General features: G+C 38.4%; 5 protein-coding genes across 12 annotated transcripts in view; 2 read left to right on the top strand and 3 right to left on the bottom strand.

The window, feature by feature from the left end:
- The first annotated feature begins 1 nt into the window (after position 1).
- On the top strand, positions 2–1,715 carry LOC110842127 (tRNA-specific adenosine deaminase 1). Its single transcript, XM_022087839.2, has one exon. The coding sequence runs from the start codon at positions 33–35 to the stop codon at positions 1,365–1,367; it is 1,335 nt and encodes a 444-aa protein (XP_021943531.1). The 5' UTR covers positions 2–32; the 3' UTR covers positions 1,368–1,715.
- Positions 1,716–2,913: 1,198 nt separating this feature from the next.
- Positions 2,914–6,394, bottom strand: LOC118438436. The gene is made up of 3 exons (XM_035858730.1): positions 5,265–6,394; positions 4,204–5,188; positions 2,914–4,117 (listed from the first exon to the last, which is right to left on the bottom strand). Exons 1-3 carry the CDS (start codon positions 6,392–6,394, stop codon positions 3,053–3,055), a joined length of 3,180 nt encoding a protein of 1,059 aa, XP_035714623.1. The 3' UTR covers positions 2,914–3,052.
- On the top strand, positions 6,364–11,757 carry LOC110843826 (prolyl 4-hydroxylase subunit alpha-2). Of its 2 annotated transcripts, none has more exons than XM_035846930.1 (8): positions 6,364–6,878; positions 10,119–10,337; positions 10,412–10,621; positions 10,694–10,922; positions 11,014–11,133; positions 11,197–11,354; positions 11,429–11,514; positions 11,584–11,757. In XM_035846930.1, exons 1-8 carry the CDS (start codon positions 6,756–6,758, stop codon positions 11,732–11,734), a joined length of 1,296 nt encoding a protein of 431 aa, XP_035702823.1. In that variant the 5' UTR covers positions 6,364–6,755; the 3' UTR covers positions 11,735–11,757. The 2 variants fall into 2 exon arrangements, with proteins under 2 accessions (XP_035702823.1, XP_035702828.1); XM_035846935.1 differs by lacking the exon at positions 6,364–6,878 and adding an exon at positions 7,857–10,029.
- On the bottom strand, positions 11,695–14,563 carry LOC110842124 (THO complex subunit 3). 7 transcript variants are annotated; one of them, XM_022087834.2, is made up of 11 exons: positions 14,237–14,563; positions 13,964–14,098; positions 13,800–13,849; positions 13,587–13,704; positions 13,381–13,508; positions 13,173–13,288; positions 12,968–13,090; positions 12,759–12,906; positions 12,544–12,689; positions 11,982–12,058; positions 11,695–11,797 (listed from the first exon to the last, which is right to left on the bottom strand). In XM_022087834.2, exons 1-10 carry the CDS (start codon positions 14,262–14,264, stop codon positions 12,025–12,027), a joined length of 1,026 nt encoding a protein of 341 aa, XP_021943526.1. In that variant the 5' UTR covers positions 14,265–14,563; the 3' UTR covers positions 11,695–11,797; positions 11,982–12,024. The 7 variants fall into 7 exon arrangements, 5 of the variants coding, with proteins under 5 accessions (XP_021943526.1, XP_021943528.1, XP_021943527.1 ...); XR_004833795.1 differs by having other exon boundaries at positions 11,715–11,797; positions 11,952–12,058; XM_022087836.2 differs by having other exon boundaries at positions 11,731–11,876.
- Positions 14,564–14,914: 351 nt separating this feature from the next.
- Positions 14,915–18,755, bottom strand: part of LOC110843816 (protein amalgam) — a 33,507-nt gene continuing 29,666 nt past the window's right edge. The window contains exons 15-18 of the mRNA XM_035855910.1: positions 17,123–17,249; positions 16,990–17,048; positions 16,814–16,915; positions 14,915–16,735 (exon numbers count right to left, since the gene is read on the bottom strand). Of these exons, the coding sequence (XP_035711803.1) occupies positions 16,308–16,735; positions 16,814–16,915; positions 16,990–17,048; positions 17,123–17,249 (716 nt within the window). The 3' untranslated portion in view covers positions 14,915–16,307. The remainder of the gene's footprint in view (positions 16,736–16,813; positions 16,916–16,989; positions 17,049–17,122; positions 17,250–18,755) is intronic.

Raw genomic sequence — 18,755 nt, 5'->3', positions numbered from 1 at the left:
AAAATCACTGGCATAAATTAACCAACAGGAAAATGAAGCAAGATCAACAATATGACCAAGACTTTCATGATAAAGTTGCCAAATTGGCTTGTGCCCATTTTAATAATTTGCCGAAGAAGGGAAAACCACTCACTAACCAGTGGACAACATTAGCAGCAATTGTTCAATCCTCCTCTTTGTCGTTACCATCATCATCTACAGTGATCCATGATGAAATTGTGGTTTCATGTGCTACAGGCACTAAATGTTTGGGACAACTCGAACTATCTCCAAATGGGGACTTGATAAGCGATTCTCACGCTGAAGTTCTATCCAGGCGTTCATTTCTACTATATTTATTTGACCAACTTCAGTTATGCGCATCCAAATCTCAAAATTCTATTTTCCATCAAATTTCAACAATTTGTTCAACATCGACACCATCGGCTTTGCTAACAAGTTTTCCACAGTACAAACTACGTAATGGAATTGAATTTCACTTGTTTGTAAGCCAAGTACCTTGTGGCGACGCTTCAATCATACTTGAAAAGGATGACAATGATTCATATACTTCACAAGAGTCAACAGCATCAGCAGAAACTTCCGATGATGATGGCGAATCTGAACCCAAGAAACTTAAACTAGAAATATCCAACCGAACCGGAGCAAAATTACAAGTTGGTCAATTGATTTATGAGGAAATCCAAACTATTGGGAAATGCCGTGTAAAACCTGGAAAAGGAAATCCTACACTATGCATGTCATGTTCTGATAAGATTGCGAAATGGCAAATTCTCGGACTTCAAGGCTGCCTTCTTTCAAATATTATTCCGATTCCGATTCGATTTTCTTCAATTACAATAGGTGCTTCTGTTCCATTCAAGATGACATCATTGGCACGTGCAGTTAACCAACGATTCATAGACCAACTACAAGACATCAAGGATGACGAGTTTAAACCTTTGTTAAATGGATATACTATCCCTATCATCGGTCAGTCAAACGTAAATTTTAGTAATTGCTTTGATCCGTCATTAGAGATTAGGCCAAATCCCAGCCCTTCTAGCATAATTTGGTATCTTGCTAGTAATAATTTAATAGACGATGCTACTGGCAGTGTGCAAGTTAGTGTCAACGGGAGGAAGCAAGGAGCTACTAAAAAACAATTCGGGACTCCATCGGCCATGGTTAATATCTGCAGAAGAAATATTTTTAAACGGTTCACTGACGATTACGTGAAATACCAAAGTCCCGATAAATTCTTGACATATTTGGAAGCAAAGCAACTCAATCAAATGTATCAAAAGTGTTGGTCCATAATCAAGTCTCATGTTTTGATAAATTGGACAAATAAGCCAGATAACATGCAGATTTTTAATTTAAAGTAATAATTAAATTGTATATCTACAATGATTACATTTCTATATTTCTAAAACTTATAAACTATCTATGTACATATTACATATGCATAAATGAAAATAAAAGTACTCGATATGACTTTGTATACTATGTAACTCTTAAAAAATGAACGTTAGTTGTTTATGTTAAGTTTCGGGTTGTTTATTAAAGTTTATGATAAGTTTGTTCACTTCCTTGTTTGTGGTGACCACATTATTCTTAAACTACTAAATCTTAATAAAATTAAATGTGTAACTATATTCTGATCTCAATATTATATACCAGCTTATTTAGATTTGAAGATGGGAAATCGTATATTAAATTTTATGTTTCACATATTCTTTTATTTTGTCCATTGTTTCCACATAAATCATACATCTGCAAATGAGCACGACTTATTTAGTAGCAGCATTGTTCCCATAAAACCATACGCACTTTCTTCAGTGTACTTATTAAAATTAGCAGAGAATGAAGAAATTATATACTCGTACATTGAGGGATATGTGAAAGTTTTGAAAATGAGACTGAAATTGGCTAAAACGTGAGAATTACAACAAAACAGCACTTGATTGATAACCTCAAAGATAGATTTCTTACAGATACATAAAAGAATACGAACAAGGTCGTTTGAAGGAGTTGGGTGGGTTGACCGCGATAGACGTGGCCGAAAACCCAATCGCCTCCATGAAAATGATTCGGCGCTTGGCACTATCGTTCAACTCTTTGATTTTGGATTTGAATGAATATCCAGAAGAACGTATACATAATTTCTACTACTGATAAATAACAAAATAACTATTAACGCTCACTCATATCTAATATTATGAATAACAAGTGAAAATAATTTAGCGGTAAAACCGCAGGAAAACCTATTTTTTCATTTCCTGTTCCATGTCTAATTTCATTTCATTCAGTTTCACAGTATCAAAATTGAGAGGAAATGCGAGAAACAAGATTTTTTTTCAAATATCGGTACTACCCAAATTGGGTACTACCGATATTTGATGGTGGGGAAAAATAGGCGCAAATATTGACTCCGGAAACTACATTCTTAATTTTGTATTTTAACTAATTGCAATTGTGATGTTTCATGCAAAACTTTTCACTGGTTAAACATTTTTATTATGGCCTAACCTATTCTAATCTAACTTGACCTATATTCCTCAATCTCGACAAGTATGAATTATATGGTGCGATCCCGCCTCTAGTTGAATTTAAAGATTGTAGGACATTTGACATATCACTTAGACATTGAAAATTAAGGCCTGCACATTGAGTAACCGATCGACCATGACAATGGATATTGGGATGTTGATGAATTTCAGAGGTTAGGGGGGTTGATGAGATGGACCAAATGAGCCAATACATTTGCCAAAATTTGCGCCTATTTTTCCCCACCATCAAATATCGGTAGTACCCAATTTGGGTAGTACCGATATTTGAAAAAAAATCTTGTTTCTCGCATTTCCTCTCAATTTTGATACTGTGAAACTGAATGAAATGAAATTAGACATGGAACAGGAAATGAAAAATAGGTTTTCCTGCGGTTTTACCGCTAAATTATTTACCAATTTTTATCTACCTCATTGTTCACTTCGCTCAAGCTATTTATTTCAGATTAGCTAAATACATTTTGGCAATTGTTGTTTTGATTATATATTTAAAGTAAACAATATTAAAGAAGTTTATCCCTAAGCCTTCTCATTTCCGCTACCAGCTTTTGATTTAGTTCTTGGCACAACTTGGTATCGTCTTGCTGTAAAATAGCTACACCATCGAGTGTTCGGACACGACTAAGGGCAACATAAGCTTGTCCGTGAGCAAAGAGCTCCGGTCCAAGATATATTACGGCAGTGTCCACTGTTATCCCCTGTACCTTATGAACCGTGACTGCCCAGCAAAGCACTATCGGTAGCATTCGACGCCGTATTTCTTCACCCCCGCGTCCGTTGTTGTACACGACGTCTTCAGGTCGGAGATCGAAGATACCATCTGAATTTCCGCAGATCCTTGGGTCGTCAAACTTTACTTGTACGGTGGCGGGTAGGTCACCAGAACGGTGTTGTTCTCTTGCAAGCATATTCCAGGTGAACCCAACAACGGTCCCCATTGACCCATTGACCAGGTATCGCGTTGTCGTGGAATTTCGGATCACCATAATTCTAGATCCAGCAGCTAGTTGGATGGAAGCAGGAAATCCTCCGCATTTATTGCTGTCTCTAGAACTACGGGATAGAGGTGCTTGGCATCCAACATTTGGTCCAGAGTTGAAGGTGTCCCTTGCCCGAATGGTGTAGACATTTATACTTTTGTCATCGCGAAGTTGTCTAGTCCGCAGGCGATTGTAGCTTGCTACTTGGGCACGGGTTGCATAGATACGGATGGAATTCTTAAACTTCTCTTGCATGTCTTTCATCTTTGGCTCCAGAGGGTTGGCATCCTTTAACTCCCTGGTTCTTAAGATCTCAAGGTCTTCGCTTGTGAGATTTGCTTCACGTAGATGGTTACATATTCGAAGGAGGGGATCATTCACTTGACGCATGTTTACCGTTAATTCCCGAAACTCAAAAGCATGCCAAATGTTGGCTTCTCCTAGATAGAGACGCGGCGTTTCGTAGATGCAGTGTCCATTCACTGGTTCCAACTGGAAGAGATCCCCAACGCAGATAACGTTCTTTCCTCCAAACGGCATCTCAGAATCAAAACAATCGCACAGGCGATGATCAATCTGCCGGAATACCTAATTAAAAATAGTAATTCTTACTATTCATGGTACCGCTGGACCATCATTAATACGAAATATAATTAATGATACATTTGCCTCACCTCGTAGGAAATCATCGAAACTTCATCAAGGATGATCCACTCAACGTTCCTAAATTTTTCGCGCATACGCTGTAGCATTTGAGCTCCTAGTTTGGCGTAGTGTGGGACAGACCCTGCCTCTACGGCCAGATGAAATGTACGATGGAGGGTCTGACCGTTTATATTCAGAGCTGCAACTCCTGTTGGAGCAGCAAGCACTACGCCGTCCAGTCCAGGACCGCCTTCCTTTATCGGAATGAGGTTAGTCAGTAAAGAGATCAAAAACGACTTTCCAGTTCCCCCAGCACCAGTAATGAACAACTTAAGTTGGACTCGTCCTTGATCATCCAAACACTGCTGAATGAGATCGTAGATCTCCTTTTGATCAGGGTTCATTTTGGCCAATTCAGTTTCGAAGCTTTCTTCGTCCATGAAAGGGATTTGATATTCGTCCCCTGGTGCCATCAAAACGTTGCTTGCATTATCAACATCGGGGAAGTAAAGGAAATGGTCGTCCTCAGCAAGGTCATTTTGAAGTTGGGCATCTCGATCATGTGAAATTTTGTCTATAGCAGCCTCCAATGCTGTCGCCATCTCCGGACGGATGAGGTGAAAATCTTCATTTGTCCTCATATCGCTCTTCCGTCGTTCGTAAGTCTCCTGCACAGATTCGCCTGGAATTAGCAGCTCTACCTCCTCATTTCTGAATGGAATGTATAGGAGAATGTGCGCGTAGATAAAATTGGCTGCATCAGTGTCGCTATGGAAAGATGGGCTTTTGACTATGGAAAAGGTTTCTCTCTTTTTCCACATACCCATGCTTCTGTCTCTTAGGTAGAAAGCCCGAGAACCTCTTTGTCTTCGCAGAATTTCCTCCTCAAACCCTTCAACCAAATCCTCATCTGGTTGCACATAACTTCGACATGGTTGATATTTCGAAGCAAATTCAAAGAGGCAGATATTGCCAAGATCATCCGGGCGTTCACAATATTTGTCAATTATGTTACTAGAGTTAAAACAAAATTTAATTTTATGATTAGCATTAAAAGGCAAATATTTATGATTACAATATTGTCATTTACCTAGCAAATTTTACTTCGTCACCATTCAGAAATGCATCCTTTCGAAGCATTCTTATCCGATCCCAAGGACGGAAGGTGGGAACGAAGACGAAGCTACGCGACGAAAACCGCATTGGGATATTACACATTCTGGCAGCACACTCTTGAGACGATAAAGTCCGCCGATTCAAAAGAATTCGGGAAACTTTCTCCATCTGATAACGAATCGGATGATTACCTTCCCTCAAGGTTTGAATTGTGCGGCGAATATCTTCGCGGAAGGTTTCCGGTTCATTCTTACCAATATATTTAGCGATATACAGGGCTACTGCTGCAACCCCAAGAACGGGCTGTATATCCATATTACAACGGAGGAGCCAAAGGAGTTTCGGATGATAATTGTTAATCCACATCTCATCTTCATTTCTTCGTAAGATGATGCCTCGTCCTCGGGTCCTGCTGTCTTCGTCCAATGTTAAACTTGTCTCAGCCATTACAGGTCGAGGAAAGCCGAAGCGGCATGTGCTACCTTTCTTGAAGCATGTAGGTGTATTTTTGTGCGTTTGGTAACGTCTAACCAGGTCCCCAATTTCTGTTTCACCATGGAGACTGCATGAAACATTGGCGTCAATGAATTCGATACCTTCTGTGGTAGCAAAATCTGGTGGATTTTCTACCCAGATGAGGGAGTGTAGATGGGGACTCCCGCGGTCTTGAAATTCAACACGGAAGGTATAGTCGACCACCGGCTTTCCAAATATTGTTGGATCATTGGTCAGTAACTTTATCAGTTCCTGGGTCCTAAGGTTGAAATGACGTGCGGCTGCCACGGGATTGGAGTTTAATAGCTCCCGACGTTCGTCATACGGCAAATTCTGAATATTGGCTGGAACAGGTTCGTCACGCGATGCCCTCCACATTGCAGTGAGAATATCAGCGGAACCAATATCATCAGTAGACACTGTAAGGAAGAACGTAGGTGGACCAAGTCTTGTCACCATTGCCATGATATCTCCTGTGTATTTCTTCCAGTACGACTTGGAACCACGGATGGCGCTCATGTACAAATGAATATTTTCTGCCACCGGAGCATTCTCATTTTCCTGGTCTTGAAATTTCATGTTGGCGCAGACGGCAATTTTGGAATCCATGATAGATTGTTCCGACCTTGAAAGTGCATAGAAGAGATAGTCATTACGACGAAATCGACGATCGGCTGACATCACTCTGGTCGCAAAGTATGCGTGAGGCGTTAATTTAGCAGCGTGATCTTGGTCTCTATTTTCGTCCAAACCGTATTGTCCGTGGGGGAAACATTGAATGAAGCATTTCTCCTCCAAATGAATTTCGTAACGCACGTTAATTGGCGGAGCAGCCGTCCTATGAAGATTCACATTTTCTTGCAAGTTGCAAGAGCTAGTGCAAACGAGATCGGTCACATCTTCTTGCAATTGTTCTTCTCTACTCTGCCCAAATCTGTCCAACCGAGGCTCAAGGAAGTCAATATTGTGGATGAGGCAATCTTCTTGTGCCTCGTCGCCAAATGCAGCATGCATGTCATTGGGATTATCTATCTCTTCAACTTCCGATGGGCTATTTATGTCTTCACGAATTGTAATATTCAGAGGAGTTACGGTAAGAACAGCAGCATTTAGGCTTTGAACACAATTGTTGTTGACTATTTTGCAAAGATGATGGTAGCTTTCTTGACATTGGCGTAGCTTTAAAATTAAAGCCTGCTGAGTTGCTGCATTTGAAATCATGCCTTGTTGAGTCCTAGCGTGACTGTCAAAATAGTAGAGATGTCCATCGCTTTTGCTTAGGCCCATTGTGTATTGACCTACGGGATGGGATTATTTTAAATTTTTGTAATGGAAACATGTTGGCAGTATTTGTGATTATACGAACCACCAGTAATTAACGCGTAGTCTGAGTTGCTCGAGACGAAATCCTCAATGGCACTGGCTAGCGCCCTCTTCGCATAGTCTTCTACTTCTGCCATCCACCTTTCAAACGCAGCGTAGAAGACAATACCTCCGTCCACCAAGCTTATACTAACAGATTTTCCAAAAACATTTGCAATTTGTCCCTCGATCTCATCAGGGTTTAAATAGTCGTATGCAACAATCTGTGCGCGGCCTTCACCATTAGTTGCGTTCCTTTCTGTATGTAAACACGAAATTTACCACTCAATCACAATATCTCAGCACGAATATTCCACATACCTATAATCCTGTTGCGACATTTCTGGTAGTAGTAGTCACCAGCCGTCAACATCCGGTCTCCATCTTGTATTGTCCAAGTACCCGGAGATTTTACTGCAGCATACGCCACAGCGGCAGCAGACATTGCAGTGCATTGTTTTCCTCCAGTTCCTGCTTTTAGAAATCGCTTGGAGGTTTGACAGAAGCTCAGCCGCATTGCCATCATCCACGGTTTTCTTGGAATTGGAACATATCCACCCTCGATGCGTGGCCTTCCCTTCCTATCAGTCACATCTGGTGTTGGATAACTATCACCTTCGTTCTGTGCTACAACGGCATCTTCAAGCCGAATACCGTCCAGGTTGAACTCCTCCATTGTCACGTTTGAGTATCCGGGATTATTTATGAGCAACCACTCTAGAGCTTCACGAAGTACTAAAACCAATACAATTAACATTATGTACTAAGAAAATTGAGTAGTGATTTAAATTGCTCTACCTTGAGGCCTTATATCAAATATGGAGGAATGTGGAAAGTCTCCAACTGATTCCGTGACAATTATTGTGCCGTTTGATGTGTTCGGCCCGAGGCGTAACTGCTCCTGAACTTCCTCCACGCTTTGGGCAAAGTGGATGACCTGCCCTTGAAGAGCAACTTGTCCTCGTCCTCGACTCAATTTGTGGATTTTAAGAAAGGCCTTCGCACGACTGACCATCCTTGCCTCCACATCCGTCAAAATACTGATAACGTTGGGTGACTCTGGGACATACATGTGGTTGACCATTGCGGTTGCTGGAACTTTTCCTTTGTTCAGGTTGTCATGGCAACGATGGCAGCAATCTATTTGGTCTCCAGTAGTTGGAACGAGATGTTCCAAGGTATTACTGTCGTACCTATTTGCCACTGACCCCAGGACTCTTCGAATTCCTTCAGTTACTGACAAAACCCTGCAAAATTTAAAGTAAAAATAAATTTGGTGCCGATTAACATGATTCCTTTGTTTCATTATATTTTCTTTTACGCTAACCTGATGCCCTTATCGTACCAAAGACGATTGCAAATGAAACATGTCCGGTTTGCAACTTGGTTGATATTCCTGATGAAGAGTTGTTGGTGAGGTGACAGGGCCAGTTCAACCTCAGTGGGGTCTATTTCCATCTTTTCGACATCAATACTTTCTTCTTGTATGGTTTTTGTGTCCTTCTGAATTTTGCACTTGTTTGCTATATCGTGCTTGTACTTTCGTAACTTTCTTTGTCTAGATGGCATCGTTTGTGTTTATTGTGAACTTGACGTGTAATTAATCGCTTTTATTATGTTGAATTTAATTAAATACTTCGATAAATATAAAAACAATTATATTCTTCGCAATGACATGTGAAGCAACAGTCGTGCAGGTAAACACACCACTTTCCTTATACCGCGAATTCATGGGGTAAAGGGAGACTCACAACACATTCAAACGAAGACACCCATGATGAGAAAATATTATAATATCATTAATACTACATACATATGCATATATGTTAATAAATATTATAGAAAATATTATACATCAAAAATTGATAAAGGTTAACTTTGGAATTGAATATAATATGTAAGTATGAAATCTAATTGAAGTTCATTGGATACTAAAACTATTTGGGCTACAATATTATGGCCAGAATTTGCAAAACCCGAACAAAACTGAATGTAAACGTTTGGAACACGTGAGTTTGGCATTTTTTGCCCCATTGAGGGTGTGGGGGGATGGGGGCACCAATGGGGCCATGGAGTCAAACAAAGATTTTTGTACACTCATGGTGTACTACCATATATCCATAGTACATCGAAATGTGAGATGGACAATTAGGGAGGATCTCCTCCTCAATGACTAACCCTCTCACATCTTCACACCGCCATAACTTTTCACCTAAGTGCGATTTCGAAAAAAGTGGTCCTTTAAGGGCACCCCTAGGGACCCTCAGGAACACAATGAACATCTTTCCAGTTCAAAATATTAATCCCCCCAGTCTGTACCCCTGTCAGACTGAAGCCACCCAAAATTCAACATTTTGAATTTTCGCGCGTATAGGAGGCCCTATTTTAAAAAATGTTTCAAACATTTGTTGTAGCCCTAGGCCCTGTAGACAATATCCCGCAATCAGATTTTCATTCTCATTCACCCAGCCCATTTGAAAAAATATTTAGTGTCCCTAGTGCCCATTTACACTTGAAGGTGAAAAGATAAAAAAGTAATCAAAATTTCCAAAAACGGTTCGCGTACCCTATGCCTACATTTTTGAGCTTGTTCGAATGCCACTAACCGCATCCATCTAGCTTAAAAAGTCGGCCTATACGACCAAACAAAATTAACATTGCCCTTAAGTGATTGCATACTATATGTTTCACATATACTTCCATGAGTCATGCAAGTAAATGGGAAAAAATAGAAATATTAATATAATTAAAAAATATTAGTGTTTCTCTAAGAGCAGGACGAGATGGATCGGCAAGCGGCTTTCCCTGACGAAAGTACCTATCGAGACGCTTTACAGGCTTTGTTGCAGTTGCAGTATTTTTACGATCTTCGTCCACTCGATGTATGCAAAGAGCTTTCCCTGTTCTAAATTAGTTGAGTTTGGAATACATAATAATATGCATGATGATAGATAATAATTGCTCGTTTCAGCTAATCCGTGGGGTCATCGGAACTGAACACACTTCCATTGAAATTTCTAAGGTTGAAGCCCAAGAAATTGCCGAATTTTCCGTTAACAATGACTACTTTTGTATAGCAATGGAGTGGATAAAATTGCTTCAAAAATTTGAGTTTGGAAATAATGATACCAATTTAGATGGAATGGGGCAGAGAACTCCCACAGAATTACAAGTAGCTCTCATTGACAAAGTAGGCAACTAAAACATGTATCCATTTCGGTAAATTGGTTATTAAGTATTTATTATGTACTTATTTATTTGCAGCATGATTCCAATTTTGAGAAAAACTTGGGCCAAGGTCAAGCTTACATGTATACAGAAAAACTTGGAAGTCATATCGAAATACTTCCTTCTAGTCTAAAAATGACGCTTTCTGAGGAAAGTAGAAAAACTGGGAAAGAAATTATGGGGACGTTTGGAGGGGGGAGTTTCACATACAATCATTTAGCTCTTTGCAATGGCCAGCATTTCACGGTAATTCGAAAAATTCGAAAATTAGTAACACAAACCACAAATCGGTATTTCTTTTTTATTGTGATATCACAGAAAAATGAACCTCAACTCTACTGCTGGTTAGACAACAAGCGTCATCCATACTTTGCAATTGCACCGCTAAAAATGGAAATCCTTCATTATGAACCACTCCTTCTTCGCATTTACGACATTATCAATCAGGGTTGGATTAAAGAAATAAAGGAAGCGGCAACCCCACACTTGTCACAAGCTCCAGATCCTGGAACATCGGGAAACACCTTGCGGACAGCAATTTATGCATGTAATGCATTAATCGCGTCAATACCACTCGTGCAATTCTTGCTTGAGGCCCTTGACAAACTTATCTAACTTTTTTTCTTATTTTTTGTAAGGGCTCGCTGACGAAGAAATTCCAGGGACTCCCATCTCCAGGCTGATCGAGTTAATTTTTAATCTGAATGTGAGGGGTTCTAACGCTTCGGAATTGTTGCAAGTAGCATCCTACGCTCTGGGTTAGTGCATTTCAAAGGTTGTGCAGTACTGGGTTGTCGGATTGATTAAATAATTTTATTTAGGTGGCTCTGTCTCTCTGCACGTGGATTACTTGGGAGGAACAAAACTAGCAAATATAAACGTTGATATTCAAGACTTGGTGGGGGCTGAGAATAGTGACGACGAAAGTGATCCGGACGTGTTATTGCGAGGGGACAGAGTATCTACTTTCCTCTTTTATGTACTATTTAATGTGACAAAAACACAAATCCTGTTGCATATTTTCCATAAATGTACTTAATATTTAATTAACAGATGAACGATGTGAAACTGGGAGGGTACACAGTATTTCCAAAGCTCAATATATTTGTCCGGCCAATTAAAGGATCAGCAGTCTTTTGGTGCGGCAGTATTTATGTATATATAATCCTTCATACTCTTTTAACATTTAGTGTTAACTGTGATTTCAGGTACACATCGCTGAGGAATGGTAATGTAGATTCTAGAATGCTTCATGCGGCCTGTCCAATTATTTATGGCCACAAATTAATCGGAACTAAATGGGTTCATCAGTATGAAAATTTTCTCACGAGACCTTGTACAACTGACCCGTGGGCTTAGGTTACAAGTATTTATTAGACGGTAGACCTTATTGTAAACATAACAAAGTCAAAGTATAACAAACTTTTACCATTATCATATCATTTTATTTTATCGTCGTTGAAGGTGCATTATGCGCAAACCCATTTTTTGCTATTTCGTGCTTGCCAGATATTAGAGATATAGGAAATATGTACAACAAGAAATACCACAAGGAATGGGTTTGCGCATAATGCACCTTCAACGACGATATAAGTTTTAAACATACATATAATTGTAAGTAATTGGAGTGAACAAAACCAGTCAGAAATTTATAAAACAGTGATGTCAATAACATCAGCCAAACTAAAAAAAAAATATATACGTTCATGTTTGTTCCAAGTTCCGTATATCCCAGAATCGTTCCAGGAGAAATTAAAGTTCAAAACTGAACGCGATTCTATAAAAAGGTTTTTGAAACACTTGCGCGTTTCCCCAAAATGATTAAAATATTCCATGCACACTCATATTGTAGTAATAATGTCTGAAAACTTGCGGATTTAATGCATCGAGTAATACTCGACGAGTGCTACTGAGTCAATTGGTCATCATAATAATATGTATCATTGTTCAAAATGAAGACTGTTTTAACCTAACGCCTTGAATGTCCCCTATGTATAGCCCACTCATATCCCCAGCGCTCAAAATAAACCATTACTGCCGTAGGTACATTCCATAAGTGAACAGACAGATTTAGGACTTTTATGTCCAAAATATATCCGCATACTTGCATTTCTCTCCCCCAGAACAATTCCAGGATATACGGGCTTAGAATACAATAAAGACATTACTCGACAGGTAAACCAAAAAGCTTTAGAGACCCCGTATCCCTATCCCTCTCATATTTGTCTTTGTCATCGCAGGCATAAGCAAGGACGTCTCGCTTAGGATTCCAAGCTACGGTAAACGTAGGCGTTTCCACTGGGACTTCGAAGATCTGTAATTAATTATGCTCAATAAACCAGACATACTTTAGTAAGAATATGACTGTTCATGAAGCACCCACCTTTTCTCCCGTTTCCACATGTGAGATGTCAATATTCAAATCTTCGGACCCTGACGCGATAAGCTTACCATCCCAACTGAAACTGATGGCACGTACTGGCCAATCCAAATTAGTGAAAGTCCTGATACAGGCAAGTTCTTTGAGATCCCTACAGACACACATTGTTTAGTAAATAAAACATAAAATTAAGCATTATTCAGCAGACATACCACAAGGAGACTACAGCATCTGCAGCGCCGACAGCGAATTGGTGACCATTTGGGTGAAACTTGATGCAGATGCAGTTGGCAGGATGAGCTTGAATCACATGTTCCTCCTTCATGGAAGGAAATCTGGCGAAATAATTAATACAATTATTAACAATCACGTAAATGTCAAAATGTCTACACACTCTGTCCGGCAAAACAAACTTACTCCTGAATGCAAATGCACCCTTGTCCGTTAGTAATGAAAAATAGACTTCCTTCGGGACTCCATGCAATCTCATTTACCTCAAACTTGAATTGCTGTTCATGAAATATTTTTCCTGCCTAATAAGGTAAGATTTTTACAAAATAGATAAATAATAATGCTAAAATTATACAAGTAGTTGTATTGTTACTAGTAATTGTTGTGGACAAACCTTGAGATCAATAAATGTAAGCAAATCTTCCTTATTTCCGACAGCAACATTGTTCCCATCTGGGCTCCAAGTAATGTTAATGTTTTCACCTTTGGTCGAGAAAGTTTCAATGCATTTTTGACTCCGAGCTACAGAGTTACAAAATAACGTGATAAATCATCATTAAAATTAATTTCTGAAATTGCACTTGCGCCTAATTTACTTACCGTCCCAAATCCTTACACTTTTGTCACCACTAGCAGATCCAAGAAGATCGGGATGTTGAGGATGCCAACAAAGTTGGTCAACAGAGTCTGTGTGCCCTTTGAAAACGTGATCGGTTTTCTGTAACACATAAAATTAAATCCTAAAATTAATCTCGGTCAATTTATATTTCTTATGATACATTTATCGAATATCCAACATCTTTTTTTTCTTACCAATTTGTCCTTGTCAAGAGTGAACATTGCAACCGTTTTATCAAAGGAGCCTTGACAGGTAATAATAATAATTACATTAATATAGTGTTTGTGGGCTCGAGGTTTGAAGGCTACGTACTGATTCGATATATACCAATAATAAATACAGATTAACGTTTTTTTACCAGAAGCTAATTTTCGGCCCTCGCAATTCCATGCCACTGTGTGGATTTTAGACGAATGAACCGTGTACTCTCGAATTCTGTTGTTCTTTTTGAAATGGTCTTTAAATTCGTCCGTCTCAGACTCCTCAATCATTCCTGCAATAAAATTCAAACGTCAAATAAAATCTAAAATCATAATATGTAATTTAAAACAATTTTCTAAGTCATGTAGCTTCATGATTCATGAATCATTATAAAGTTTAAGTTATGAACCATCGTTAATTTACTACATACCTGTGGCCTCACCAATGAATGGAAACATTGTACTTGTTTGTTATCAAATATGTCTAAACTCTTGGTAAATTGTGATAGCACTCAACAGTAAAATATTATTAATAATTAATTGTTTATGAAACTGACTTGATTCGTCATTTTTCTTCCTACATACTCTAATGTCAAATGCTAAAAACCAAACTAGACAAGTTTTAAATTACGGCACCTGAAACGACTATCAGAATTTCATTGACGTTCAGTGCAAAGTTTTGAATAATACAAATTATCGAAAGAAAGAGAAAGAACGTTTGTTGCTCGTTTTCTCGAAAACAACACCGGTGACTAAATTGAGGGTTTCCCACGAAATGGCCGGACCAAGAGGAACGTGAGAACATTTCATTCCAGAATTTTTGTCTCACTTCTCCAAAATCCAAAACCCATGAATGTAAAATAATAATTCTTAAAATAAATTTGTAATCTAGTCGGATTTATTTTACCATAATAATAATGAGTTACAATAACGGGTTGGTAGCTATATATTATATGAGAGCAACATGTACGAAAATGGAGAAAATCGTGTTTGTATCATTCTGGAACTTTTGCGAGCATGCATTTATTGGTCAACGTTTTAATTGTGATGCTAATAAATATGCAATTAAAAATTTTAGTCGGATGAAATTGGTCGACACTCATTCATTCTGCTTCTTTTTTTAACCATTTTATTAATTGTTAAATAAATAATATGTGTCACTAAAAGTGTGGCTAATTTTAAAGATACTTTACTTATGTAATGCATACATACATTTATGCATGACATGTCCATGTTTGTATACTGACAGATATTATAACAATTAATTATAAATAAGTGAGTGGCTACATAGTAAGTCACACTCTTACACATTTAGATGCATATTTCGATAATTTATCAATATTGCTTACCTAAATTACTTTCTACTATCAGAAATTATTTAAATAGCTGCTTACATATCCTTTTGTAATTATTGTTCTCAATATTTCTCACATAATTATAATTATACATATACATACACACTATCAACTGTAAACTAAATCTATGATTAGTTCTTTATTATTTACCTGCGAGCGTAATGATGATGCATATACATGTACAACTTGTATAATTGTTAATGACAATTTGTCATGTAGCAATAACTTGTTAAAGTTTTAACCAGTTTGCCCTCCGCTGTGTCAGTTTATTCTTCCATCTCGGGATACCTTTTACATTTAAAATTTTAGCACACGTTTTAACAACCGACAATCTCAGAACCATAGCTAAATATGTTTCCGAGATCAAAATAACATTTCGTACATAAAGCCTTCTGTCTGTAAGCACACAAAATATCACGATAACTGAAACCCAGTACATGTTCAAGAGTATGTATACCTGAAATTTTAATATGAAAATCTTTTTATTTGTGACCCACAAATTCACCAAATCGTATGTTCAATTAGTTAAATCACTACCTCAGAGTAAATACTTAAATAAAAACAACAGTTTGACATATACATAAAAACAACAGATACAAATATGAGCCTTCGTTCAGTATTATCGCGACTTTATTCAATGTAAATATATATTTAATGTACTGAAACTTAGTTTGCAAGTTTACCTTCTGCAAACAGCTATATTTAACAGTAACTTTACGTCTGAAAAATTCAAACGTAATCTTCACACGTACAAATAAAACCCATGTATTAGATATGGTTGGTTTTTAATTAATTATATTCACTTTCACCCTCTGATTGATCGTCTGAGCACCAATATCATTTGCATCTAAATAGGTCAGCAATTAAAAATTTGTTTGCACAAACCACACGCCAAATTCATACAACGATATGCTTACACTATTTCACATACTTAGAATTAGAGTAGCATTTCACATATTGGAGAAAAAACATAAGAAAATAAGTTCCTGAACAAGATAGCAATTGCTGAAAACTGCTTTGGAACAATAAAATTTACTCTAAAATGTCATGTATACTGTTCATTCAAACTCAAATCTCAAAACAAAGCAGAAAATGTTTTCATCTAAATTCTGCACTCTTTGACCTCCTTCAGAAATTTATACAAATTTTACCACAACATCAAGATGCTATACTTCCACATTAAGTACGCAGTCAGGGTGAAGGAAGCCGACGAGAGGTTTGGAATGAGAGAAAGCGGAAGACAACATTTCGAGAGGTTCGCGAACCTCCAAACATTTCTAAACAATGTGTGAAGCTTATCCTCGGCGTTGTTGGTGGTGATGAGAGCGGTCGAGGAGGAGGTGGCCGCCCCAGGAAAGTCTGGCGAATTGTGCAGTCTCGTGTTGCTGATGGACCCCTCCTTCTGATTCCTTTTGCTGAGCCCAGTACCACCCCCAGCACCACCCACGCCGACAGCAGTGATGGCGTTGAGCGAGGCGAGGGATGTTGACGTGGTCAGTTGCTCAGCGTCCCCTTCCTGAAAATCATAATCCCGGTGATAGTGCTCCGACCTGTTCCGACCCTGTTTCCGCTTATCTAACATCGAAAACAAATTAAAATGTGATCTATGGATGCTGGAGCGATTTTCCTGAAAATATAGCATTGAAATCTAACCTTTGGAGTGTTTTATCGTATTTCCATCATTCCCATGTTTTCCATGTTTTCTCCAATCTGGTTGTGGGGTGGTTGTCGTTCGTGTTGTTACTGGAGGTAGCTCTATTATTGTTGAAAGAAGTAGATTCATTACCGTGCATAATCCCAAAGGTTATTCTCGGTTAAAAGAATGTTACCGTGCAGTTTAATTACGGCCGAGTCCCCTCCAAGAGAATTTTCAACTGAACAATTGTATCTAGAGTTTTTATCAATTTGCATGAACATTTTACAATTATACATTTAATTTAATTCTTAGGATTTTGTACATACTCTCCAAAATCCGAGGATTGAAGATTGGTAATCGTGAGTTTCATTTTGAGCGAGTATTCTTTCAACTGTTCTGTCTCCTGCCAAAGTTTCCCAACTTGGTTCAATATCAACTGATGTGTGGAATGACCTGTGATGATGAATAAATATTTCACAATAAGTTAGCTCCACTTTAATCATGGCATTTTGTTAAAATAAGCATATATTTATTTAATTGTTGTATCCAACTGCAATCATAAAATATTTTCGATCAGAGAGCTAACTTAAAAGCATTTATCATTAATAATTTCACAGTTTCAAAGTAAATTATGCAAGCTGCAACTCTTGCATAATTACATAATAAAATGCACATTTGAGTTTGAATATAGTAACTACAAACTGTGTGTGCATACATATGGACAGCTTGCATATCGTTGAGCCATGAACATCAATTTAAGCTTTACTGGACTTTCCACTCTCCGAATTCCGATATTTTGAAAATTCTAAATGAAATGGACTGAGGAACATTAGTAACATATGGTATGTCTAAAAGCTACAGAATATAACAAGAAGCATGGGTTAAGCTAAATCTTTTCCTTCCAGTGAAAGCTAAATCTGTGCCTGCCAAGTGAAAGTACTGCCTACTTCAAATTGGAGTATACTGAGGACTAGTGAACCGACCTCTCGTCTCGTCTTGGTCCACCACCCATCCAATATCATTAGAAAGCAGGGAGAAGATTAGACCAAACCATTACCGTGATTATGTATGATCCTCGTTGTCTAACTAAAGTCTAACCGCAAAATCACGGCAAGTGACTCATTTCAATCAATTTATTTAACTACTAAACTGTCCCTCATATCTATGTAGTGAATCAAGACCCACTTGGTATTTTGTTCCTGTATTTCCCAAAATACTTGATAGTCTAAAAACAGCTAACATCAACTAGCGAGACGAACAAGAGAGCATACTAAATTCATGCATGTTATGCAATCTAAATCAGCGTAGTTATACCCTTTTCCTTTTTGGCTTAGCTAACCGTGGCAGAAGGCAATGAATCTTGACAAGTGCTGGTAAGAAGTGCTTAAAAGATTAGCTCCATTTCCACTTCACACTTCCACCTCCTCCGTCATCAAGCACAGGACGATGCCGTCTACGCCACCGTCATAAGAATAATATTCCGACGGTGGTGGTGGTAGCAATGTATTTGGCAAGTAAGGCTAAAACGCCGACCAACTCCTCCCTGCATGGACGGCTATATTTGAGCTAATAATATTCATCTGTATTCATATTCATCCCTTTCACCGCTTCTCTTTCCCGACCGACGATTAGAATGGGAAATCTCGAGAATGAAGTGAAAGTGAGAATTAACATTGCTCATTTCCACAAGTACAACGCTCACACCTGCGTCCACATTTCCGAAGCAAATGTAAATGTTCCTTGGAAATGTGACGATTTCCTCTGAGCTCAAGATGATGCAAGCTTTCTCTTATTCACATTGCATAACTGCTGCTTTCTCAGACATGGGTTCAAGCTAACGCCATTCGTATAACCTCTCCCAACCCCAAGCCAGCAGATGCCTCTTTTTGAAACTTTTTGCTGCAATTTATATATGTGAGGGCATGAATATTAAAAATATTGCAGGTTTCACACGCTTTC

Source organism: Folsomia candida, unplaced genomic scaffold (assembly GCF_002217175.1).
Source record: "Folsomia candida strain VU population unplaced genomic scaffold, ASM221717v1 Fcan01_Sc001, whole genome shotgun sequence".
Lineage (NCBI taxonomy): Eukaryota > Metazoa > Arthropoda > Collembola > Entomobryomorpha > Isotomidae > Folsomia > Folsomia candida.
This window is presented reverse-complemented; position numbering and strand designations above follow the sequence as displayed.